This window comes from Leptonychotes weddellii, chromosome X (assembly GCF_054177405.1).
Source record: "Leptonychotes weddellii isolate Sample4059 chromosome X, ASM5417740v2, whole genome shotgun sequence".
In the NCBI taxonomy this organism is placed as follows: Eukaryota; Metazoa; Chordata; class Mammalia; order Carnivora; family Phocidae; genus Leptonychotes; species Leptonychotes weddellii.
The window spans coordinates 39330322-39358321 of NC_138385.1; the positions used below are offsets into that span (position 1 = coordinate 39330322).

At 40.4% G+C, this 28000-nt stretch overlaps 1 protein-coding gene across 1 annotated transcript; it reads left to right on the top strand.

Annotated features, from left to right (window-relative positions):
- Positions 1-14627: 14627 nt before the first annotated feature.
- Positions 14628-15042, top strand: LOC102729262 (NADH dehydrogenase [ubiquinone] 1 beta subcomplex subunit 2, mitochondrial-like). The gene is given in 2 exon segments (XM_031039761.2): positions 14628-14770; positions 14772-15042. Coding segments are annotated over 2 exon segments (384 nt in total). The 5' UTR covers positions 14628-14642; the 3' UTR covers positions 15028-15042.
- Positions 15043-28000: the final 12958 nt, after the last annotated feature.

Genomic DNA, 28000 nt, shown 5'->3' on the forward strand with positions numbered 1-28000 from the left:
ATTAAGGGCAAATTAGAATGGAAGCCAGGGCTCATACCCCTAGTTCAGATTAAAACAACAACAACAACAACAACAACAACAACACACCTCTCTCTTATGAAAATGTTCAAACATACATAAGAGAAAATAATATAATGTATTTCCCTGTACCGTCACCCAGCTTCAACAATTATCATTTTGACATTCTTATTTCATCTAGCCTACAATCTTTTTTCAACTGGCTGGAGGATTTTTTTTTGATTATTATTTTTTGTTGAAGTATAACTAATATACAGTGTTCTATGAGTTTCAGGTGCACAATATAATGATTCAATGTTTCTATACATTACAGCTCTTAATTGCCTTTATCTATTTCACCCCTTTCCTCACCCATCTCCCCTTTGGCAACCACCAGTTTGTTCTCTGCATTTAAGAGTCTGTTTTTTTGTCTTTTTTTTTCTTTGTTCATTTGTTTTGTTTCTTAAATTCCACATATGAGTGAAAACATGGTTTTTGTCTTTCTCTAACTTAATTCACTTAGCATTATACCCTCTCGATCCATCCATGTTGTTGCAAATGGCAAGATGACATCTTTTTTATGGCTGAATAATATTCCTCTGTGTGTGTGTGTGTGTGTGTGTGTGTGTGTACACATATATACATATATACCACATCTTTATCCATTCATCTATGGATGGACACTTCGGTTACTTCCATATCTTGGCTATTGTAAATAATGCTGCAATAAACATTGGAGTGCACATATCTTTTTGAATCAGTGTTTTTGTTTTCTTTGGGTAAATACCCAGTAGTGGGATCATATTGTAATTCTATTTTTAATTTTTTGAGGAACCTCTGTACTCTTTTTCACAGTGGCTGCGCCAGTTTGGCTGGAGGATTTTAAGGAAAATTTTACAGTACTTACTTTGGTATGCAATCTGTGACTGATAAGGACATCAAGAAATACACAGAATCACTATGCCATCATCATAGTCAACAAAATTGACACTAATTTCTTAATTCTTAGTTCATATTCAAATTTTCTCAATTGTTTTCAAGATATCTCTCTACAATTGACTTATTCAAATCGGGATCTGAACAAGATCCACCCATTGCACTTGGTTCATAGATATCTTAATAGTCCATCCTCCCTTTTTTATGTCACTGATTTGTTGAAGAAACTGGGCCATTTTTTTCTGTAGACTGTCCTGCACTCTGGATTTGGCCAACTGCTTCCTTATGATGTTGTTTAACTTGCTCCTCTGTCCCCTGTATTTCCTATGAACCAATAGATCTAGAGGTTTGAGTAGATTCAGTGTCAAGTTTTAGACAAGGATACCTGATGGATGGTGCTATTTACTTCCTACTGCATCACATGAAGTACATTATGTCTGCATATCTCATTTTGATTGATGCTAAAATTGGTCAGTAGGGTTCAGATGATGCCAGCCTATCTCCCCATTCTAAAGATTTCCATCAACCTTTTACCTAATAATCATCACCTAGATCCATTATTTTATATTGGAATTGCAAAATGATTTTTCTAATGCTGACATTTCTCCTACATTTATTAGCTGGAATTCTTCTATAAATAAGAATTCCCTCCCATCAGCTATTGCTTACTTTGAGACACAATTTATATGGGAAAGGCAGGATAAATGCTGCATTTTTTTTCTCTTTATCAGTTTTCTAAGTAATAAGTTTATGCTTTAAATCTCCAGTAGCAATCAACAAAGGTTTTTTGCCTTTAGCATCATTATGAACTCATACATTTTTATATGTTTCATATGCTTCAATCCAATGCAGTCATTTTTTAAGAAAGTTTTTATTTTAGACCAATTTTAGACTTACAGAAAATGGCAAAGATAATAGAGTTCTCATATACCCCTCACTCATTTTCCTCTATTGTTAACATCTTACATTGCTATGATATATTTTTCCACAACTAAGAAACCAATATTGGTACACTGTTACTAATTAAACTCCATAGTTTATTCAGATTTCAGTAGCTTTTCCCTAATGCCCCTTTTCCGTCCCAGGATCCCACCCAGGATACCACATTACATTTAACTGTCACGTCTCCCTTAGCCTTCTCAGATTTATGACGGTTTGGTCCTGGTCTTTTCTTTGTTGGGAGGATTTTGATTACTGATTCAATATCTTTACTTGTTATAGGTATGTTCATATTTCCTATAGCATTTTGAGTCAGTTTTGGTAGTTCGTGTGTTTCTAGGAACTTGTGCATTTCATCTATGTTATCTAATTTGTTGCATACAATTGTTCAATGAATACTCGTATAATTCTTTCATTTTCTGTATATTTGGTTGTAATGTCCCACTTTAATTTGTGATTTTAGTGATTTGAATCTTCTCTCTGTTTTTCCTTTTTTCTTTTTGTCAGTTTAGCCTGAAGGCTTGGCAATTCTGTTGTTTTAAAAGAACCAACTTTTGATCTTGTCAATCCCCTTCATTGTTTTTCTGTTCTCTACTTTGCTTGTTTTCACTCTAATCTTTATTATTTCCTTCCTTCTACTAACTTTAGGTTTAGCTTGCTCTTCTTTTTCTAGTTCCTTAAGGTGTAAAGTTTAAGTTATTGATTTAGGATCTTCTTTTTTTAAATGTAATTATTTACAGCTATAATTTTCCCTCTTTGCATTGTATTTGCTGTATTCCATAAGTTTGGGTAGATTATATTTTTATTTTCATTTGTCTCAAAGTATTTTCTAATTTCACTTGTAATTTCTCTTTGACCTATTGGTTGTTTAAGAGTGTGTTGTTTAATTTCCAAGTATTTATGAATTTTCCAGTTTTCCTTTTTTTATAACTTCTAGATTCATTCCACATCTAGTTAGATAAGATACTTTGTATGATTTCAATCATTTAAAATTTATTGAGACTTGTTTTGTGGCCTAACATATGATCTATTCTGAAAAATGTGTACTTGCGAAGAATGTGTATTCTGCTGTTTTTGAGTGGACGTTCTATATATTTTTCATAGGTTTAGGTGGTTTATAATGTTATTCAGGTCCTCTGTTTCTTTATTGATCTCCTGTCTAGTTGTTCTAGCCATTATTAAAAGTGGAGTATTGAAGTCTCCAAGTATTATAGTAGAACTATCTCTTTTTCCCTTCCATTATGTTAGTTTTTGCTTCATATATTTTGAGGGCTCTGTGGTTAGTGCATAAATGCCTATAATTTTTTATATCTTCTAAATGGGTCAACCACTTTGTTAATATGTAATGTTGTTCTTTGTGTCTTGCAGCGATTGTTGGTCTTAAAGTCTTTTTTTGTCTAATATTAGTATAGCCTTCCCAGCTCTTATTTTGTAATTATTAGGGTGAAATATCTTTTTTCCATCCTTTTTATTTCAACCTATTTGTGTCTTCTAATTTAAAGTGAGTCTCTTGTGGGGTGCCTGGGTGGCTCAGTTGGTTGAGTGTCTGATTCTTGATCTTGGCTCAGGCCGTGATTTCAGGGTTGTGAGTTCAAGCCCCATGTTGGGTTCTGTGCTGGGTGTGGAGCCTATTTGGAAAAAAAAAGTAAAGTGAGTCTCTTGTAAACAACATATAGTTGGATCATGTTTTTTAATCCACTCTGCCAATCCCTTCCTCTTAATTGGTGAGTGTATTCCATTTACTTTATGGTTATTGTGTTTGATATTTTGTAGTATACCAATCTGATTATCTTCTCATTTCTTTTTCTGTATTTTGTTTTTTAGGCTTTTTTTCTTAGTAGTTATCCTGGGGATTACAATTATCATCTTAACTTTATAACAATCAAGTTTGAATTAAGACTGAGTTTCAATAGTATACAAAAACTCTGCTCCTATACAGTCCCATCATCCCCTCTGTATGTTATTATGATCACAAATTATATCTCTAAACATTGTATTTTCCTTAACATAGATTTATAGTTATTGTTTTATGCACTTGCATTTTAAATCATATAGGAAAAAAAGAAGTCCATTATCTGAATAATGGTGTTCTAGTCAGAGAGAAGAAGAGAAAATGAAGGGAATAAAGTTTTTAGTATATTAATTCAAGAAATTTCCTCAAAACTGAAGGTCAGGAGTTTCCAGGTTGAAAGATCCCATGAGCAATGAAAATGGACCCATACCAAGACACATCTTCATAAAATTTGTCCACATTGGGTTAAAAGGAAGATTCTACAAGCTCCCAGAGGTAAAAACATGTCACATATAATAGATCAAGAATCAGAATGGCTTTGGATTTCTCAATATTAACAATGTAAACTAGGAGATAATTAGATACACCTTCAAAATTTTGAAGAATAATTATTTTCAACCTTGAGTTCTATAGCAGCCAAGCTGTCAATCAAGTGTGAGGACAGAATAAATACCTTTTCAGACAAGCGAAATCTCAAAAATTTAATCCTCATGCACCTCTTGGTTAAAACAAGATTTTAAAACCAAGAAAGAGGAAAGGTTTGGTTTACTGGGGAAAGGATCCAGCATAAGAAAGAGGCAAAAGGGAAGCTCCAGAATGATGGTGAAGGGAGGTTCCAGGAGGACATCTGCACATCAGAAAGAAATAGAGGGCAACCAGCTCCTACAGGTCAGAAAGGATCAGAAGAGATATCTGCAATACCTCATACACCTGAACACATGGAGAGGTGACGGAAGTAACTGAGGAAGAGCTTAAAATTGAATTTCTGCTAAGTAAATAAAAAACTATTTAAAGAAAAAGCAAAATAAATATTAGCTCCAGGAAAAAACAATATGTTGTGTCAGTAAGGAAAAGTTATTTGTGATACTTCATGGCTCAGCTGTGAATAATGTTTACTTGGCCAACTATAAACGCTGAATAGTGGTCCAACCAAAATTATGACATGCCTATGTTGGAAGAATGTAAGGATAGGAAGGGTCTTTGGGTGAGGTGGGGAGCAGGGTGTGGGTAGGTAGTTCAATAGACAATGTAAAAAACTTAAAGAAGTAGCAATAAAATAATGTTATTTAGAGAACCAAGATAAGTACCAGAAGAATCAGCTAAAAGAGTTGAAAGCTTGGGCCCCTCTGAGGAGTGGGAAATTATGGGGAAGGAGAAAGAGAGCCCTGTTTTCAGAACAAAACTCACAGAATGATTTAACTCTGTAAATTATGATAATGTAGAACTTTGATAAAAATAAAATATAAAAGCAATGCATGCTCATAAAATTTTAGGAAATTCAGAAGAGTAAAAATAAAAAAAATCGCAAAGAAACTCACTTATCAATAGCCACACTTAATATGTTTCTATATTTCCTTTCAGGTGTTTTTACATGCCAAATTTTACATAATTGTGATTACGCTGTAGCTTGTTTTCTTTCCTCCATTAACTTCAAAGCATATACATTTTCCTGTTACATTCTTTGAAAGAGCTCTATAGTGTTCCACTGTTTAGGTATGCTATAATTGACTATATTCTGCTATTGAGCATTTAGATTGTTACCTTTTGGTGGGGGGGGGCATTATAGCTAATGCTTCAATGAACAATGAACCTCTCGATTCATAAATTTTTTCCTGTACTTCAAATTATTTCCCTAGTATATATTCTGAAGAGTGATATTATTAGGAACTGAACCATACGTTGAAGCCCTAACCCCTCCCCCAATGCAACTGTATTTGAGATAGGGCATATAAGGAGGTAACGTATATTAAGTGACATTATAAGGATGGAATCTTAACCCAGTAGGGCTGGTGTCGTTATAAGAGGAGGAAGAGACACCACAGTTCTCTCTCTCTCCCTCTCTCCCCTTGCTCTCCTCCCTCCCTCTCTCCTCTAGCTCTCCTTCTGGATCCCTGTTTCTGTGCACAAAGAGGAAAGCCCATGTGAGGGTGATAGAGCGAGAAGGCAGCTCTAGGCAAGCCAGGGAAAGAGCTCTCACCAGAAACCATCCTGAGGGCACCTTAATCGTGGACTTCCAGCCTCCAGAACTGTGAGAAAAGAAATTTCTGTTGTTTAAGCCACCCGGTCTGTGCAATTTTGTGAAGACAGCACATGCAGACTGATACATATACTTACCGTGTATTTTAAATAACCCATGTCAGATTAAGGAGTGCACTTGTGAGGAGGACCAGATGTTGTAGGGAAGTGCGGAATCACTCTATTGTACAGCTGAAACTAATATTACACTGTACGCTCACGAAGTGGAATTTAAATAAAAACTAAAAAAAAACCCCAAAACACCCATGTCAAAATATCAGTGTCCCTGGGGAAGACTAACACAAGGGGCTGTTGTCAGACATTCATGCCCTAGGATTACTTAATTTAATATGCTTTCTTTACAACGAAGTGAAATACTGGCACCTGGAGGTCAAACTAGCTGCAGTTAATTAGGGATTGGCAGAGCTTCTGGAAGTCACAGACACTCCACAGTACCGAGTTAATAAATGCCAAAACAGGGACATCTGGGTGGCTCAGTCAGTTAAGCATCTGCCTTCAGCTCAGGTCATTCAGCTTAGGTCATGATCCTGGGGTCCTGAGATGGAGCCCAGGGTCGGGCTCCCTGCTCAGCGGGTAGTCTGGCCCTGCCCCTCCCCCTGCCCCTCCTTCTGCTCATGCCCTCTTTCTCCCCCCCCACTCTCAAATAAATAAATAAAATCTTTTTTAAAAATGCCAAAACAGGGGCGCCTGGGTGGCTCAGTCGGCTGAGCATCTGCCTTCGGCTTGGGTCTGGGTCGTGATCCCGGGGTCCTGGGATTGAGCCCCGCCTAGGGCTCCCTGCTGGGTGGGGAGAGCCTGCTTCTCCCTCTCCCCATCCCCCCACCCCTCGTGCCCTCTCTCTCCCTATCTCTCTCTCTCAAATAAATCAAATCTTTTGAAAAAAATGCCAAAACAACCATTAATAACTCTGGGAATGATTTAGATATTGTAGCAATGTTTTGTTTTTGCTTAGTGAGTTGTATAAATTGTTTATCAATGTGAATAAACATTGCTAGTTCCTTCTGTTCAAAATATATCCTGACTCCACCCTTTCTTCCTACCTCGCGACTGCCCTGACCCTAACCAATCCACTTTGGTCACAGCCCCCTCTCTCATGATTTGTTCTTTACCAGAGTATACTTATTAAAAAATGGAAAACAGATCCCAACTCTTCCCTGCTCAAAAGTGCTTTCTATCACATTTAAAATAAAATTCAAATTCAGTCCTTGCTATGTTATATTGTGTATGTGCAGTGTTTTATACTATGATTTACTTCAAAACGCTTCAGTATCAGCTGTGCAATATACCTTATTTATTCTAAGATGCAATTTTTTTCACTTTTTATCACCTCTAAAATTGGGGTGCATGTTACTATTAATGGCATGACATAGTTTAAATGAAAGCAGTGTTTCCTTCTTGGTGCACAAAAGAATGATGGGTCTTAAAATCTATGACTTCGTGGATTCATAGAATCAATGATTTAATGAAGTGGTATATCTATCCACAAAATGATCTTTTGAAATACTGGTCTAGGGTGGGGCAGTGGAGGTAGGAAGAAGGGGTGGATTTAATATATATTTTGGGTTTTTTTTTTAACACACTACCATAGTCACCATAACTATTTTTTTTTTTTAAATAACTTTCCTGTAAGAGTTTCTTTTTTTTTTTTTTTTAAGATTTTATTTATTTGCGAGAGAGAGAATGAGAGACAGAGAGCATGAGAGGGAGGAGGGTCAGAGGGAGAAGCAGACTCCCTGCTGAGCAGGGAGCCCGATGCGGGACTCGATCCCAGGACTCCAGGATCATGACCTGAGCCGAAGGCAGTCGCTTAACCAACTGAGCCACCCAGGCGCCCCGTCACCATAACTATTTTTATTACATTACAATTAGGAGCAGTACAGTTCATGACGAAAATATTACAAATTTCAGATCACCTCACAGCACATATTCCTATAAACATTTATTTTTTAATATATTTTATTTATTTATTTGAGAGAGAGAGAGAGCACAAGCTGGGGGAGGGGCAGAGTAGAAGGAGAAGCAGACTCCCCGCTGAGCAGGGAGCCCGATGTGGGACTCGATCCCAGGACCCCCCCGGGATCATGACCTGAGCCGAAGGCAGACGTTTAACTGACTGAGCCACCCAGGTGCCCCAGAGGGTATAAACATTTAAAAGTTCATTTTAATTAGGGGCACCTGGGTGGCTCAGTGGGTTAAGCGTCTGCCTTTGGCTCAGGTCATGTTCCCAGGGTCCTGGGATGGAGCCCCACATTGGGCTCTGCCCAGCAGGGAGCCTGCTTCTCCCTCTGCCTGCCGCTCCCCCTGCTTGTGCTCTCTCTCTCTCTCTCTGACAAATAAATAAATAAAGTCTTGGGCGCCTGGGTGGCTCAGTTGGTTAAGCGACTGCCTTCGGCTCAGGTCATGATCCTGGAGTCCCTGGATCGAGTCCCGCATCGGGCTCCCTGCTTGGCAGGGAGTCTGCTTCTCCCTCTGACCCTCCCCCCTCTCATGTGCTCTCTCTCATTCTCTCTCTCTCAAATAAATAAATAAAATCTTTAAAAAATAAAAAATAAAAAAAATAAAGTCTTTAAAAAATGAAAGTTCCTACTCAGGTATCCTTAACCCAAAAGTAGCTATACCCAGATGTTCACATTTTCCTATCTGAACCTGTGCTAAAGCAGGAGTACTTAAACTTTCTTTGTGCCATGGGCCCCTTTGGCCAACTGGTGAACCCTTTTAAGAGACATGTTTTATTTTATTTTTATTTTTTAAACATTCTTTAAATTTAAATTCGATTAATTAACATGTAATATATTACTGGTTCAGAGGTACAGTCCTGTGATTTGTCAGTCTTATGTAACACCCAGGGCTCATTGCATCACATGCCCTCCAGCAACCCTCAGATTGTTTCCTATGATTAGGAGTCTCTCTTATGGTCTCCCTCTCTGGTCTTGTTTTATTTTATCCTCTCTTCCCGTATGATCCTGTTTTGTTTCTTAAATTCCACATATCAGTGAGATCCTATGATAATTGCCTTTCTCAGATTGACTTATTTTGCTTAGCATAATACCCTCTAGTTCCATCCACATCATTGCAAATGTTAAGATTTCATTCTTTTTGATGGCTGCATAATATTCCTGTGTGTGTGTGTGTGTGCGTGTGAGTGTACGTACGTACCACATCTTCTTTATCCATTCATCTGTCGATGGACATCTTGGCTCTTTCCACAGTTTGGCTATTGTGGACATTGCTGCTATAAACATCGGAGTGCACATACCCCTTTGGATCACTACATTTGTATCTTCGGGGTAAATACCCAGTAGTGCAATTGCTGGGTGGTATGGTGGCTCTATTTTCAACTTTTTGAGGAACCTCCATACTGTTTTCCAGAGTGGCTGCACCAGCTTGCATCCCCACCAACAGTGCAAGAGGGTTCTCCTTTCTCCGCATCCTCGCCAACATCTGTTGTTTCCTGACTTGTTAATTTTAGCCATTCTGACTGGTGTGAAGTGGTATCTCATTGAGGTTTTGATTTGTATTTCCCTGATGCCGAGTGATGTTGAGCATTTATTCACGTGTCTGTTGCCCATTTGTAGGTCTTCTTTGGAGAAATGAGAGACGTGTTTTTAATGCACAAGATAAAACACATAAGATTATAATTAAAACCAATTGTGTTGTAAAGCAATCATCAAAATATTAAAGATACAATTTTGACATATTAATATGCACACTTGTTTGCTAACCCAGCAAATAACAAGAGCTAGCAGTAGCTCTAGTACTAACCATAGTTTTGAAATAGTGATGAACATAAATGAACTTTTGAGATATGGGCAACAGCTGTAATGTGATGTGAAAAAATTTTTGATATGTATTGATGACAAAGTCTCAGATACTGCTAATAAGACTGTGGTTTGTTGACTCTATTCAGTTAGAAATTGATAAAAATAAAGGCATAATTTTTCCCATCAAAGTCCACAGTCCTCCTGAATTCTATCCACAGGACCCAAGGGATCCTTGCTCCACAGACTCCATTAATAGGCATAAGAGATGTAAAAAATAATATTTCACTGGTGAAATGAATTGTGTTCAAAATACGTGGAGTGGCTAGAAATATTGCCTAGGTCCTACCACCCTTGCATGAAGAGAGTGTAAACATCTGGCAAGTCAGCCCAACAGCTCCTCACTATTTGGAGCTGCATTCTCCACCCCAGACTCTGTGGAGTCCTCTATCCCGCTATGTGGTAGCCGGCCTGCCAGATGGTCTGCAGTGATTCCTTCCTTGTGTAGTTCCTTCACACATTGAATGGGGACAACTGTGTAACCACTAGGATATTATGGAAATGCCAGAGTGTGACTTCCAAGGCTAGGTCAGAAAAGATACTGCAGCTTCTGTCTTGCTCTATCTTGGATCATTGCCCTGAACTTGCACATTCTTATAGCATATGGTAAGGAACTGAGATCTCCTGCCAACACCTAACACTAACTTGTTAGGCATACGGGTGAACCACTTTGGAAGCAGATACCCCAGCCCACTCAAGCCTTTAGATGACTACCACCCTAGCCATCATCTTGACTGCAAACCTCATGAGAGGCTCTCAGTCAGAATCACCCAACTGAGATGCTTCCAGATTCATGATACATAGAAACTATGTGGGATAATAAATGTTTGTTGATTCAAGGCACTAAATTTTGGGGGGTAATTTGTAGCACAGCAATAGTTAACTAATATATACCACTCGGTAGAAGATTTTCCTGCTTCACCCAGAAGATAGACAGATCCTGTTACCTACCATTTGATGAGGCTATCTGTTTCAGGTAAATCTTTCACGGAAGGAACTTGCTAGAGTTCCTAAAGGTCAGAGAGCAAGTCCTGCCTGTTTTGGTCCCTAACTGCTAATAACTGTATGTGTCATAGAATTCAATCTGGCAGTTACCTTCATTGCAATATACTGTAGTAAGGAGGTTGTAGGGGAGGTGATCTACAGCCCTCACCTACCTCAGATCTTCAGGGGCTACCTAAATATACCCGAAACACTAGGTTTAGGTCCATTCGAAACACATTTGCAAAGGCCTGCAAGGCCCTAGAGAATCTGACTTTTATTTCCCTCTCTGACCTCAACTCTTTTTTAAGATTTTATTTATTTATTTGAGAGAGAGAGAGCATGAGCGGGGAGGAGAGGGAGAGGCAGACTCCCTACTGAGCAGGGAGCCCGACGCAGGGCTCAATCCCAGGACCCTGGGATCATGACCTGAGCCAAAGGCAGTCGATTAACCGAGTCACCCAGGCGCCCCCTGACCTCAACTCTTACCACCTATTCCCGATGTTTCTCAGCAGCACTCACTGTATCAGTTTGCTAGGACTGCCACAAGCAAGTGTGATGAGTGGCTTAACCAGCAGAAACGGGTTGGCTTATGCTTCGGGAGGCTACATGTTTGAGATCAAGATGTCGGCAGGGCGTCTCCTTCTGAGGGCTGTGAAAAAGAATCTGTTCCATGCCTGGTCTGTCCCCCTAGCTTCTGGGGGCTCGGTGGGGGGGGCAACCTTGGGTATTCCTTGGCTCATTGAAGCATTGCCCTGATCTCTGCCTTCATCTTTATATGGTGTTCTCCGTGTGTGCATGTCTGTGTTTGGATTTCCCCCTTTTTGTAAGGACAGTAATCACATGGGATTAAAAACCCACTCTACTCCAGTACCACTTCGTCTTCACTACATTAAATAAGGTCACATGCTGGGGTACTGGGGGTTATGCCTTCAACATATGAATTTTTTGACACGATTCAACTCATAACATTGGCCTTCTTTCTGTTCGTCTAGCATACCAAGCTCATTTTCTCCTCGGGTACTTTATACATATTAGTCCTTCTGTCTAGAACCCCAAAGAAGCATGACTCTTCCCTTCTCAGCATGCAAGTGTCATCCCCACAAAAAGGCCTTCCCTGATCACTCTATCTAAAATAGCCCCTCCACCACACACACACATCATTCTCTATTCCCTTATCTGTTTCAATTTTTGTTAGTGATAAGGAAAATCTGTGTCCTAAGATGGCCGACCGAGCCAGCGAGAGAGTCCCAGTCCTTGCCCTGGGGCTCTTCCAGGTTCTTCTCCCTGCCCCGCTTCGCACACGTGCCAAAAGTGCCAAGTATGCGGAAGTAGAATTATATAAATTGCCCCCTTTGTGCTCGGGGCTCAGACCTTTGGAGACCACTCTCCTCTGAGCCCGCCGGCATTAAATAAACCTCCTATCCTTCAAGATCTTCGAGTGCGCTTGGTTCTTCCGTCGGGTGATCCAGTCCAGGTTCCGTAACAATAGCACCCTTCACTACATGAAATAGATTTATTTTTACCTTTTTAAAAATCTGTCCCTCCCACCAGAATATAAGTTCCATGAGGACAAGGAGCTTGTTCAGCTTATTATTCACCTAACACAGTATCTGTTAGGGAGCAAATATTTAATAAATGTTCGTTGAATGAACGTTGGATGAGCAAATGCTTACTTTGAGATTGTCTGATATAGTCCCTGGAAAGCCCAGGAGAATCAAGTTTTCCCTAAGAAAATGGAAATTATCCCGGGGTAATCCTCAGATATTCACACACTACCCCCCACTTGGAAATGAACTAATCTTCTGTAAGAGATCAACTATAAAACAATAAAATAATATTACTCCTCGCTCCCAGAGTTACTTAGCTGTTTTCTCTCTGCTTGGACTACCGGGAAACAACCTGAAGGCAGCAAAAATTCAGAGTGAAGAAAGGTCATTTTCAAGGCAGAGGCACATTTTCAATCTTTCCTCAAAGATTGCCCACTTTCTGCTCTTTCTCCAGCCTGGCTAGTTCTTTGCAGGGCCAGTAGGCACCCATTTATGGGTGTGGCTGGGCTGCTCATTAGGAAAAAAGGGGATTCCTTTCATTGGATCAACTTGCTCAGAAAAGACCAAGGAACTAAGCTGACTTCTAATTGAGATACCTAAATGTAAGAGTCTTAAGTCAGAGCAATGGCTATAGTTTGTTCTTCAAAGCTTTTTAAAAAGAATTGTACATTTTGAGTTCTGACCTGCGAAGTTTGAAACTAATGACCTCCCACCTGCCTCCCTGCTCTGAGCTGTATGAGCTATGACAGGTGTTAAGATAAAGTGATATTTAAACAAAGTCTCTTGGGAGTTTTTGACCATTGCTTGTTTTCATATTTCCTTAATGGTCATAAGAGGACTCTAACCTGAATCTTTGATGTTTATTCACCTAAACTTATATTTTTCCTGTAATAAAAAAGGGGATTGTTTGTGGTTTGTGATCTGGGAAGATTCAAGCAAGAGGGGAAGAATGTTTAGTTTCTAAACTATTTCTTAAAAGACAAATTTCGTCAAATAATGGAGAAGGAATTTAATTAAACCATTTTGTGAGATCAGTTCCCAGCTTTTTTCCGTTTAATCTTTTTCCAAAACTGCTTGAGTCAATGGTTGTTTGAGCCCTTGTGGGTTGCAGACCCGTTAAAGCAATACTTCTCAAACTTAATGTGCACACGAACCACCTGGTGATCCTATTAAAATGAAAATTCTGATTCCGTAGGTCTGGACAGGGCATTATAAAGTAGATCAAGTGGGTCTTCAAGCTTCCCCTGTTAGGTACGCGCTTATGCCTCAACCCACCTCCAAAGACCCAAGGCATCCGTTTTCTATTTTTTTTTTTAAGATTTTATTTTTTTATTTATTCATTTGCGAGAGCGAGAATGAGAGAGAGAGAGAGAGCACATGAGAGGGGGGAGGGTCAGAGGGAGAAGCAGACTCCCTGAGCAGGGAGCCCGATGCGGGACTCAATCCCGGGACTCCAGGATCATGACCTGAGCCGAAGGCAGTCGCTTAACCAACTGAGCCACCCAGGCGCCCGGCATCCGTTTTCTAAAGCTCTCTGCTACAGTACCCCATTTTAACTACCACTTTTTTTTTGCCAGAAGCCCCAGCTACAGATGTTTCTGTTTTTACCGCGCCTTCAAATTTACCTATTTTAGGTCCCTTTCTCTCTGGACCCTGCCATCTGTGAAAATATAATGGATAGCAGGTGATAGTGGATTGATTAGTTACTTTTCTCTCTCTCTCTCTCGAGCAGAAGACCAACCCCACCCACTCCTCCACCAGCACAAGGTAGCAATGGAGTTTAACCAATGGTAAGAATTTCCTGCCCTATAACAGACTAATTAAAATGCTATTTTTTTAGTGGGGTGGGGAGGAACAATATAATTTTGAATTTCTCAAAATATTATACACCATAAGAGACTACCTACCTGACCTACTTATACTTTCTGTTCTACCTCTCATTTGCGCTGGTCTCATTAAAAACAACATTGTCTAATTTTAGAAGTGGAACCATGAAACTGTCAAATGACCAGTTATTTCATGTTTATGTACAAAGGAGTTGCAGTTCCAAAGCAAGTGAATCAAGAGATCTAGACATGGGGCGCCTGGGTGGCTCAGTCGTTAAGCGTCTGCCTTCGGCTCAGGTCATGATTCCAGGGTCCTGGGATCGAGCCCCGCATCGGGCTCCCTGCTCTGCGGGGAGTCTGCTTCTCCTTCTCCCTCTGCCCCTCCCCCTGCTTGGGCTCTCTCTTTTTCTCTCTCAAACAAATAAATAAAATCTTTAAAAAAAAAAAAAAGAGATCTAGACATGATAGTACATTGCTTGGTATTTACTGAAGCTTAAAGAATCTTGATATTGGTGGCCTGGGGACTGTGGTGGGGACTCGGGCTGACATGTCAGCTCTGACGCTGCTGGCATCTTTCCTCTACGTTGGAGGCCATTTCTTGAGAGGTGGCTCCCCGGCAGCTAGATGCAGTGGAGTCCATCTTGCTGGCGGTGGTGTGCATATCGAGCCGTGGTATACAGTTTCCCCAGCTGACCAGGTCCCAGGTGACCGCAGCAGAGTTCTTCAGTATGACCATGTGGTTTTGGATTCCCTGGCATTTTTGGCATGACTCGGATGCTGTACTGGGTCACTTTCCATATCCAGATCCTTCCCTGTGGACTGATGAAGAACTGGGTATCCTTTCTGATGATGAAGACCGAAAGTGTAGCCTGAACTCTTTACAAGAGCCAGGTGAGAATTTCAAGCAATTGCAGACTTCATATAGTACATGAAAGTTGTAAATTAAAGTATTTTGGTTAACAGCAAGGGGTAAAAAAAGAATCCTGATACTGTTTGACCAGTATTTCACCCAATAATTTTTCTTTAATTTCTTCATTTTTGATAGAATTGAAACTATTTAAAACTATTGATTTAGGCCTTCAACCCACAGCACAAAGTATTTTATATGGCTTATTATCTCTCTTTTTAAATTTTTAAAAAAGATTTTATTTACTTATTTATTTGAGAGAGAGAGAGCGCGCATGAGAGAGTGAGAGAGCAAGAGAGCCCACAGAGGGAGAAGCAGACTTCTCGCTGAGTAGAAAGTCCAATGCAGGGCTCGATCCCAGGAGCCTGGGATCATGACCTGGGCCAAAGGTAGACACTTAACTGACTGAGCCACCCAGGTGCCTCTATATGGTTTATTCTCATGCCCATTTATAGGAACAAAAATGGGCTCCTCAAGAGATAAATTTGCATACTAGAGATGTAAATGATTGTCTGCTCTACTTAATGCCATACCTATACTCTAGTGTTTTCATATCCTCCTCCTGCTTGAGTGGCATGTCCTGCACTAATAGTCACACGAACTGATTGGATGATAACATAACCCAAGGATAGGCAATCCCGTCCAATAGAATGGCCAGCGACCACACACATCTGGCCTGTAGCATAAGAAAGCCTCAGCCAATCAAATTCTATTCTCAGGAACATTGGTGAGAGAACAGAGACGGTATAGAGATGAGAGGGAAAGTAATCCATAGAAATAACAGAGAAAATGCACCTGAAACTAGCCCTCTTTATTCTTGAAGTACATTTAGTTGGTTTTTATTCTTTGAATCACAAGGGTGAGAAAATAAGCAATAATGAAGGAAAAAACACTGGAGCCTAGAGGGATAAATGAATAGTAGATTATGAAGTCAGTGGCTTCCACATAAATATAACATTAAAGCCACTCCTTCCATCCCTCCTGCTACACTGTGACCTCCTTGAAGGAAAAGACTATGTCTCATTCATCTCTGACTTCCTTATATCTTGTTTATGACAAGTATTCAATAAATATCAAATATAAAATTCAATTTTTCTATGATGAATGAAAGTCACCAAAATTGGATAGCATAGTTTGGTTGATCGCAATCTTTTCATCACTTAGGACTTCTTTCCTTATATTTCTCTCTATAGACCTTATAGTTTGAAAAATATTGTCTAACCTGCATTAAGTAATAATGATTTTTAAAAGATTTTTATTTAGGGGTGCCCAGATGGCTCAGTCGGTTAAGTGTCTGCCTTTGGCTCAGGTCATGATCCCAGGGTCCTGGGATCAAGTCCTGCATTGGGCTTCCTGCTCAGTGGGCAGCCTGCTTCTCCCCCTGCCCATGTTCGTGCTTTCTCTCTCTCTCTCAAATAAATAAAATCTTTAAAAAAATTAAAGAAAAGTTTTTATTTATTTATTTTGGAGAGAGAGAGCACAAGAGAGCACACGAGTGCATGCAGGTGGGGGGAAGGGGCAGAGTGAGAGCGAGAGCAAGAGAGAGAGAGAATCTCAAACAGACTCCCTGCTGAGCGTGGAGCCCAACACAGGGCTTGATCTCACGACCCTGAGATCATGACCTGAGCTGAAATCAAGAGTTGGAGGCTTGAGCAACTGAGCTACCCAGGCATCCCAACAATAATTTTTAATAAGGTGGCCACAAACTTCATTAACTTTCACATTGTAACATCCAAAGAATGTCCAGATTAGATATTAGAATTTTAAAAAATTGAGCTAGGTTCTTGGATACAAAATAAATATATCAGTTGAATCCTATATAGGTGACAAACAGATAAAAGTGAAATCTAAAACATCATTCAAATTGTCAGGCAATAATAAATATAAATTTTTTTAAAGATTTTATTTATTTATTTGATAGAGCACAAGGAGGGGGAGTGGCAGGCAGAGGGGGAGGGAGAAGCAGGCTCCCCACTGAGCAAGGAGCCCAATGTGGGGCTCGATCCCAGGACCCTGGGATCATGACCTGGGCCGAAGGCAGACGCTTAACTGACTGAGCCACCCAGGCGCCCCAATAAATATAAATTTTTAAGAATACACAGAAAAATATGCAAGACTTCTATGGTTAAATAATACTTTATAGAGAGACATTACATTTTAAAATACCAAATGCTGTGTCCCAGCCCTAGGGTTTAAATTTGCTCTGTTCACATTCCCTCCCAGAACAGATGTGTATGATCATCCTCACTACCCTAATAAATATCTAAGGCTTATAGGTGTTGAGAACAGAATAGTCCATGGGGCGCCTGGGTGGCTCAGTCGGTGAAGCATCTGCCTTCGGCTCAGGTCAACATCTCAGGGTCCTGGAATGGAGCCCTGCATTGGGCTCCCTGCTCAGTGGGGAGTCTGTCTCTCCCTCTCCCTCTGCCACTGACCCCCACTCATGCTCGCTCGCCCGCTCTCTCTCTCAAATAAATAAATAAATCTTAAAAAAAAAAAAAAAAGAACTGAAGAGTCCAGGATTTTACCTTATTTACAGGCTAATAAGTGAGATGGCATGTGTCATGGATGCTGGCAAAGACCCGAGACTCGTGGCTCAGAGACACTGGACTTTATTACCCATGGCACAGCAAGTAGCACGAGCTTCATGTTGGTTTGTGTGGGTGCCCCATGCCTCTCAAGTCGCACAGGGGAGGTGTAAACAGGGTAGGGTAGGGCCAGGCAGATGCTATGCTCGGAATGGGTTTGCTTTGCGGCCAAGGAACACTCAGCTTGGGGGATTCGCTGATTTGCAGCAAGCGGAAGAAAGCCCGCTTTTTGTCTGTGGAGAGGTATTACCTCATCCCGCAAGGCTGCTCCCTGTGAATCTGACTCGGAGAAATGGCTTGGGCAAAGAGCAGGTCGGGACCTTGCCTCCTTGGCATATCCAGCAAGATTTGTAGGAGCATAAGGGATTCTTGGAGGAGGAGCTCCAACAAGTGGTGTTTGTGGGTATTGTGGGGAGATATCTGCCTGGAATATGGGTGGTTGGTGACAGGGAGAAATATTGTTTTTCCTTTTTTCTCAACAGAGGTATAATTGACATAGATTCCTTTCTGGTGTGCACATGATGATTTGATGCTTGTATACATTGTGAAATGATGGTAGAGACTGGTAATGGTTGTACAGTATTGGGAATGTACTACCTGCCACTAAGCTGTACATTTTAAAATGGTTCAAATGGCAAATTTTAGGTTATGTGTATTTTACCACAATTAAAAAAAATCTTCCTGAGGTCCAGGCATTGCTGCCTCCCACAGGATGGTCGGCTGGTAAAGCACTGGGCAGAATGGAATCATGTTCCTGCCCCTGTGCAGACCGGAAGACCAATGGGCACCGGTTCTAGGTGCGGGTTTTGCCTTTTGGTGTGGCTCTTAGCGCCCTTGATTAGCGATAGGTGGGGGGACAGCTTTCTAGGACTGAGCCCCAGAGCATCTGGGCCACTTTTCCCTAACATATCCAGCAATTCTTTTCCTTGTCTCACCACCCCCCTGCAAATCCACCCTGGGTTTCAAGATGCCTCCTCTCTATCCCAAACCCAGTTCTATTATCTTTTCTTTTTTTTAAAGATTTTATTTATTTATTTGAGAGATAATGACAGAGATAGTGACAGAGATAGCAAGAGCAGAGAGGAGAGGGAGAAGCAGGCTCCCTGCTGAGCAGGGAGCCTAATGTGCGGGGCTTGATCCCAGGGCCTGGGATCCTGACCTGAGCTGAAGGCAGATGCCCAACCGACTGAGCCACCAGGCACCCCCAGTTCTATTTTCTTTTTTTTTTTTTTTTAAGATTTGTTTATTTTTTATTAGAGAGAGAGTACAAGCAGGGGAAGTGGCAGGCAGAAGGAGAGGGAGAAGCATGTGGGGCTCGATCCCAAGACCCTGGGATCATGACCTGAGCCGAAGGCAGACGCTTAACCGTCTGAGCCACCCAGGCGCCTTCCCAGTTCTATTTTCTTTACCAAGAAAATCAAGGTTTCCTTTCTGATATAATCCATGGTGAAGAGCCTGAAACCAGAGTCCCAACTTTTAACAATCAAAAATCCTTTTCCTGACAGCAGGAAAAGCTCAGTTTTCAAAATTTAGGTAATCTCATCTCGTGCTCTCTGGAAGGGAGGGCAAATATTTGCATCCTGTTTTGGGAGGGTTCCCTTACCCCAAGAATGGGCTAAATCTTTCTTTCTTTCTTTTTTTTAATCAGAGAGAGAGAGAGAGAGCCCAAGCAGGGGGAGTGGCAGGCGGAGGGAGAAGCAGGTTCCCTGATGAGCAAGGAGCCCGATGTGGGACTTGATCCCAGGACCTTAGGATCATGACCTGAGCTGAAGGCAGACACTTAACTGGCTGAGCCACCCAGGTGCCTAATGTTTCTAATACAACAAAGGAAAACTTTTTTTTTTTATAAAGCAGTTACCTTTCTTTATTAAAAAGGCCAATCATTTATATCCTGCTTTGCTTGCAACCAAAATAGTTCTAACTCATTTCCCCTACAGCACATGTTAATAGTAGGAACTGTAGACTCTCAAACTTGAGCTCTGAAAACTTGAGGCTTTATCTTGTTAGGCTGAGTAGGAAGTTCAGAGCCACTGAATACAGTCACAGAAAAGTCATTTCTTGCCATCTGTATTACTTTCCTATAGCTGCAGTAACAAAGTCCTGCAAACTGCTGGCTTACCCTTTTGGATGTTAGAAATCTGCAGTGGGTCTCACTAAGCTAAAATCAAGGTATTGTCAGGGCTGCATTCCTTTCTGTAGGTTCTAGGGGAGAACCCATGTCCTTGCCTTTCCCAGCTTCTAGAGGCTGCTTACATTCCTTGGCTCTTGGCCCCTTTCCTCCATTGTCAAAGCCAGCAATGGAGGATCATGTTCTCACATTATATCATTCTGACGTATTCTGCCTCCTTCCACTTTTAAGGGTCCTTGTGATTACATCAGGCTCATTGCATAATCCAGAATAACCTCCCTGTTTTTTTTTTTTTTTAAAGATTTTATTTATTTATTTGACAGAGAGAGACACAGCGAGAGAGGAAACATAAGCAGGGAGAGTGGGAGAGGGAGAAGCAGGCGCCCCGCGGAGCAGGGAGCCCGATGCGGGGCTCGATGCGGGGCTCGATCCCAGGACCCTGGGATCATGACCTGAGCCGAAGGCAGAGGCTTAACGACTGAGCCACTCAGGCGCCCCAATAACCTCCCTGTTTTGAGATCAGCTGATTAGCATCCCTAATTCCACCTGCAACCTTAATTCTCCTTTGCTATATAAGGTGACATTCACAGGTTCCAGGGATCAGGATGTGGGCATTTTGGGGGGAGCCATTATACTGCATATCATGCCATCACTTGACAAGTATTTTTTGAGCACCTATGAATAGAAAGCTTTTTGCTCTGCCTTAGGGGGCCATGTGGATGAGACAGGACTTATTCAGAGAAAGGTAAATAACAATAGAAGGTTTCACAGGCTGCAGGAGCTGTAAGAAGATAAGAGGAACCCCTGTGAAAATTAGAAGAGGGTGTGGTGTGATTGTTGATGTATTCAGAGAAGGCTTCCTGGAAGAGACAGAACTTGCTCGGTCGGTCTTAAAGGGAGTTTGACTATTGTTCCAACAATAATGAAACACTGAACTGAGTTCAAGGAGTTGAACAGGTCTTACATACTGTTAAATTAATTAAACAAGGAGGCCATGAGACTGAGGTAGCTCTAATGCTTTGGTGGCCTATATAAACAAACTAAAACCTCTGCCTGTAAGTGCCTCAAGATTAAGAAATAGAAACCTAAAGACAACCAATCACAAACAGCCAACTAGGCTCTGAGCTACAGTCAATCAAATAATTTCCTTTCTTTGCCTCTGCACCTTCTCTATGGGAGTTACTGCCCTAGCTCCTGCCGGCCGACGGCTCCTAACCATTTCCGGTTCAGTGCTCCCTGATAAGAATTGATCTTTGTTCACAGAAACAGTCAATATTTTTTTAAAAAAGATTTTATTTATTTATTTGACAGAAAGAGACAAAGCGAGAGAAGGACCACAGCAGGGGGAGTGGGAGAGGGAGAAGCAGGCTTCCCACTGAGCAGGGAGCCCGATGCGGGGCTCAATCCCAGGACCCTGGGATCATGACCTGAGCCGAAGGCAGATGCTTAACGACTGAGCCCCCCAGGCGCCCCTGTCAATATTTTTAATATACCTCAGTTTCTCTTTTAACACAGTTTGAGTGCAGCTTTCCAATGTAATAGTTGTAAAATGAAAGTACTCACTATTTAACATGATGTCTCTGTAACACTTATCCGCTTAAAAAGCACTGTCATAAGCTCATTTGATGCTCACCACAGCCCCGTGAGGGACAGAGAGGGGACAGGGAACCACATGAACCTTGCCATCATTAAGTCCCCAGGCCCCTTTCCAGGTCTAGGTCTGCTTCCCATGTTCCTTCTTCCTTGTAGCCACCGAGACACCCCTGTTTTCTCTCCTTTTGGCAGCTGTCTCTCTAAGCCTAAATGCAGAAGGAGACAGTCTCTCTACCTCCCCCACTTCCTTGCTGCCATTGAAGCCAAGCATACAGGCTCATTGAATTTTAAGTTTTATCTGCTAACCACTCTGGACAAACAGGGGATAAAGCTAATAGGTACAAAGCAGTGGCAAATGTTCCATAATCTTACAAAGTTTATATAATGTTGGCCTCTGATTAATAATTTTTGCTTTGCCTGAACACAAAGTACCGTTGGGTTCAGGCCCTCTGCTTATATTTTCTTAGGGATCCTCATCATAGCAGCAAGCAACTATAGAGTGCATTGTTATAATTGCTTTACATATTTTAACTCGTTTTAATTCTTACAACAACCCATTTTATGGATAAGTAAAATGAAGCAGACTTCAAATCCCAGTAGACTGGCTCTGAAATCTGTTTCCAACCACTATACCCCACTGGATCATCACTGCCTCTTCTCTAACACCACCTCACCTTCTGCCTGTTAATATAGACTACTACTTGGACATTTTCACCATGAGGAACCAACACACTAAGTTACAGATAAAGAAACTGAGGCCAAAAAAAGTGACACTTTTCCAAGGCAACACTGGTAGTGAGTAGGAGCTGGGAGTTAAATCCAGCTTCATCACTCCATGTTGTCTTTAATAGAGGCCACTTTGTGAGGTCTGGTTGTGATCCGACATAGGAAAAAGAATTTAAAAGAATAATAAATAATAGGGGCGCCTAGGTGGCTCAGTTGGTTAAGCGACTGCCTTCGGCTCAGGTCATGATCCTGGGGTCCCTGGATCGAGTCCCGCATCGGGCTCCCTGCTCGGCAGGGAGTCTGCTTCTCCCTCTGACCCTCCCCCCTCTCATGTGCTCTCTCTCATTCTCTCTCTCTCAAATAAATAAATAAAATCTTTAAAAAAAAAAGAATAATAAATAATAAAATATTTATTTCAAATAATACCACATTATCATTATGGAATGTTTTCTTTTTAGACACTGTGATCAAGGCCAGATTAATACCTTTAGAAACTCTAAGTTCTAAAAAAGAGAAGGCTGTCTTTCCCAAACCATCCTCTATGGATTCAAATTAAAAACAATTAATAATAATTATAGTCATAAATGGTAAAATAAATACAAATACCATTTTTTTCATCATGACTGCTTAAATTTTTCTTTTTAAAAACCAACAAATTCTTTTTTTTAAGATTTTTATTTTTTTTAAGTCCTCTCTACACTCAACATGGGGCTTGAACTCACTGCCCTGAGATCAAGAGCATGTGCTCTACCAACTGAGCCAGCCAGGCACCCCCTCAACAATCAAAGTCTTAAAAGAATTCTTAAAAGCATTTTTCTGGGTGTCCTAAGCACACGTTTCAATGGTTAAGTAATTCAGTACTGACCGTTACTGTTACATATTAATTCCTGGAAAAGGTGTATAAAAGTTACAGTTGTAAAAGTACGTTTGGGACAAACAATGACAGAGGCAAGTGATCAGGAAGAAGACAGAGCACGCAAGTCAGGGAGGGACTCTGTGTTTGCAATTTACAAAAATCTACCTACGATGGGTGGGATCAACTGTCTACAGGAAATTTTTCCAAAAGACTACAGCCTATAGTTTAACTGTGGATAAATTACTGATGACATTTAAGTACTCCATAGAGGTCTCCAGGAAGCAGCCAACCTCAAACTTGTCAATCTATAAACCTGGGAAATGCAAACATTAAGACAGTCTGGTAAAACAGAAGGGAGGGGAGGTATTATAAGGTCTGCAGCCAAAAGAAGGAAAGCAATTCTTGGAGAATTTATAAAAAAAAGGGAAGTTGACAGAATTTTTTATTGTGTCCAGGATTGCCCAAGAAAAAGGAGCCTCAGATTTGGGGCATGGATAATTTATTTGGATTAATAGTGCCCTATTTTGAAAGGGCCCAACTGATCCTGCTGCTGTAGTTTAATAATAATATTCCATTAAGATCATCAGACTCTCTTTGCCCAGATTCTATGCCCACCAATTTATTAACTGACTTCTTAGTACTCTGATATTGGGAATAGGGGCCCCTCACACAGACACAAGGCTCCATTCAGTGTGGCATGTATAATAGTTTAGATAATACATAAATTGTCATCTAGATTATGAATCATGCTCTTATGAATCACAGGATCTCAACATTGAGGATACTTCAAAGACATTTAATTAACCATCCATCTGGTGCTGAAATTTCCCCTATAACGTAGCTGGGGAGGAGTCATTCATTTTTCCTTAAGCATCTCAAATAACAGGAAACTCATTACCTCTTCAGTTCTCTGAACACCTGTGTTAGAAAATTCTGCTTTATATTGAACAAAAATGCGTTACTACTTTAGAGCCCTCAGTCTTAGGTTGACCTCTTGGGACCATATACAAAACAAACTAAACCTCAAAAACAAAAAACAAAAAACAAAAAACAACCCAACACCCAAACATAGATAAGCTCATGTTCTGGACAAACCTCTTTTCCATGGCCAAATTCCCTAAATCCTTTAACACCTCCTAATATAAGATGGTTTCAAATCATTACATCATCCTGGTTACCCTCCCAAGGACAGGCTTTCGTTTCTCTTTTAAGGTGTGGTCATGGGCATGGTCGAGTGTTTTTGTAAAATTTGCAAAAGTAAGATATTTTTATCACACGTGGTTGAGATGATGGCCTCTTTCTTCTCCTCCTTCCCCTCTGTCATACTTCCTCTCATGTCAAGCCACACTGGAATGGCCATGAGCATTTCTGGATAGAGCTAAGGGGAAGTTGTGTTGGTGGTATATTTAGTTTGAGTTTAGGAGAATATATATCATGTGGTTCACTGATACTTTCATATATAGTTAACTGATTGCTAGCTGTCATAGTGTAGGAATGGCTTCCAGGAATACCCTTACCACCCACTGTGCTAATTTCACGGAGCATTGTGACACTAAGTTGCAGGTATGTTAGAAAGCTAATGAAAGTGTTATATTTATGAGCTTTGTGATATTGAAGATATTTATCAGCTTTTTAAAATACAAAATGTGCTATGCATTGAATTATACCCTTACAATGAGGAAATTTTATGGTATGTAAAGTATACCTCAATAAAGCTGTTAAAAATGTGCTATGATTTCTTTTCTTATTTTAAATATTCACTTTTGTAATAAAGTGAGCCTGGGTGGCTCAGTTGGTTAAGTGTCTACCTTTGGTGCAGGTCATGATCCCTGGGATTGAGTCCCACATCAGGGTCCCTGCTCAGCGGGAGTCTGCTCTGCCTCTCCCCGCTGGTTGTGCTCTTGCTTACTCTCTCTCTCAAATAAATAAAATCTTAAAAATAGGGTGAAATGTTGAAAGAATCCCCTTTGAGACCAGGAATTAGATAAGGAGATCACTATTATTATCTTTGCTCAACATTGTATTGGAAGTTCTAGTGAGTGCAGCAAGCGAAAAAAAAAAGAAAGAAAGAAAGAAAGAAAGGAAAAAGAACTAAAAGATATAAGAATCAGGAAGGTAGACATAAAACTGTAATAACTGTAATACCAAAAGTATGACTTAGTTTATAAAAATCCAAAACATTAAATACAAAATTATTATTAGAATTAATAAATAAGTTTAGCAACCTTGCTGGATATAAAAATCAATATGTAAAAATAAGTTGCCCTTTTATGTAATAGCCACAATTAAAAATTAAAAAGGTATAATTTACAATCCTATAAAAAATATAAAGTACTGAGCAACAAATGTAACAAAGGAGGTGCAAGGGGAAGTTGAATCCAAAACTTACATAAAAGTTCAAAAGGTCAAGAATAGCCAAAACATTCTTAAAGAACAAGGTGGGGAAACTTGCCCTGTCATATGTCAAGATTTATTATAAAACCATAGGAATTGGGGCGCCTGGGTGGCTCAGTCGTTAAGTGTCTGCCTTCGGCTCAGGTCATGATCCCAGGGTCCTGGGAATGAGCCCCCATTGGACTCCCTGCTCAGCGGGAAGCCTGCTTCTCCCTCTCCCACTCCCCCTGCTTGTGTTCCCTCTTTCGCTGTCTCTTTCTGTCAAATAAATAAAATCTTTAAAAAAAAAAAAAAAACCATAGGAATTCAGACTGTGGCATGGGGTGAGCTGAATAGAGTTCAAGAATAAACCCACCTGTATATAGAACTGACACTTTAGATCAGCGAAGAAAGTGTACTTTTCAAAAATGGTGCTGGCACAATTAGTTTTCCATATGGAAAAATAGTAAATTGGGCCCCTACCTCACACCATACTTAAAAACATCAACTCCAGATAAGAGTCAATGTGAGAGTCAAATGTGAGAGGCAAAAATATAAAACTTAGAAGAAAATGTAAAAGAATATCTTGATCTCTGGGTATTAAAGGATTTCTAAAAGAAGACACAAAAAATGTATAAATTACAAAAGAAAAAACTCATAAATCAGAATACATGAAAATTAAGAACTTTGTTTATCAGGAAACATTGTTGAGAGGATGATAACACAGCCATAAATGTAACCAATCAAGGATTAATATCAGATTCTAAAGAGAACTCAACTCTATAAACATAGAAAAATAAAACAATAGAAATATAGGTCAAAAGCTAAAAGTCACTTCTCAAAAGAGAAAATTCAAAGGGTCAATGGTTGAGTTAAAAGATGCTCAACCTCTGGTGCCTGGGTGGCTCAGTGGGTTAAGCATCTGCCTTCGGCTTAGGTCATGATCCCAGGGTCCTGGAATTGAGCCCCGCATTGGGTTCCTTGCTCAGTGGGGAGCCTGCTTCTCCCTCTACCTGCAGCTCCCCCTGCTTGTGTTCCCTCTCTCTCGCTCTCTGTCAAATAAATAAATAAATAAATAAATAAATAAATAAATAAAATCTTTATTAAGAAAAAAGATGCTCAACCTCATTAGTAATCAGGGAAATGAAAATTAAAATCACAACAAAGTATTTTATACTCACTGGAATCATAAAAATAAAAATGTCTAATAAGAAATACCAAGTGTTGGTAAGCACGTGGAGGAAGTGGAATGTTTATCCATGGCTCATTGGATTATACATTTATGTGAGCACTTTGGAAAAAGGTTTGGCATTATGTAGTAAGGTTGAACATGTGCAAATCCCAGGACCCAGGAGTTTCACTCCAGGGTATACTCTAGAGTAACTGTAGCATATATACATCATTTTATCAACATTATTCTGTCATCATCCAACACAATATTGAGTGAAAGAAGCAAATCCCAGGAGCGTATATACATACAAATAACTAGGTTCTATTTATTAAAAAGTTCAAAAACAGGAAAAATGAAACAATACAGTATATTGTTTAGGGATGCATACAGTTAGTAAACCAATGAAGAAAAGCAAGGCAATAATTACCCCAAATTTTAAGGTAGTGGTTACATCTGATGGGGAAGGGAGAGAGGAATAAGGGAGTTGTAATCAGAGAGGGACATACAGAGGGTTTTAAGATGCTGGAAATAAATATTCTGGTTTTTTTAACCTGGGTAGTGAGTACATAAATAATCATTCCTTAAAATTATTCTTTTACATACATATATATGTTTTATGCATGCTTTTGTGTTTGATATATTTCACCATTTTAGAAAAGGAAAAAAAAATCAGTGCCCAGAACTGAACACACAACTCCAGTTAATCCATACTAGAAAACCATCACCTCTCTATTTTGAGTATTCTGTCTCTGTTTTTTTTTTTTAAGATTATTTATTTTGAGAGAGAGAGAGAGAGAGAATGCTCATGGGCTCACACTCACAGGGGGAGGGGCAGAGGGAGAGAGAATCCTCAAGCAGACTCCCCGCTGAGTGTGGAGCCTAAGGCAGGCTCGATCCCAGGACCCCGAGATCACGACCTGAGCCGAAATCAAGAGTTGGACGCTTAACTGACGGAGCCACCCAGGTGCCGCCCTGTCTCTGTTTTTTCGAACTGAGGTGTACTTTTATATCTCCTAAATTTTCTCTTATTTATTTAGCCATTTTTTCCCCTTGTCCTCCCAGCCAGTCAAGCTCTCCCCAGAGCCAGATCATCCTCCAGGAGAACATATAGAGCGACATTTCTGAGCTAGCCAGGCTGAGGTCCAAGTCGCAGTGGGCAGCTGCGGCAACTCTTCCGAAAGCCCACCTGCAAGCTTAACGTGCTTGCTTCCTCTCCTGCTTCTCCTGAGGTCATCTGTTTATAGCCCTAGCCTTTAGTGAGCAACCGTAGCAAATGTCTTATCAAGGCAAGCAATGCCTCACATTAGGTCATGTTGATAAGATGATGAAAGAATATTCTCACTCAAGAAGATTGCTATTTCCTGAAGGGATAAAACCCCACCAGGGAAAACCCCTGTGGTTGTCATAGGTAGGGCTGGTCTCCTCAAGCTGATAACATAGTTCCGACCAGAGGAGGAAGGCTGAATGCACTTACTTCATTGCTTGAAGCTTTCTGGGTAATTGTGCATCTTTCATATCTTAAAGACTCACATACTCTGAGCTAGACAGAGGTCCCGACCCTGA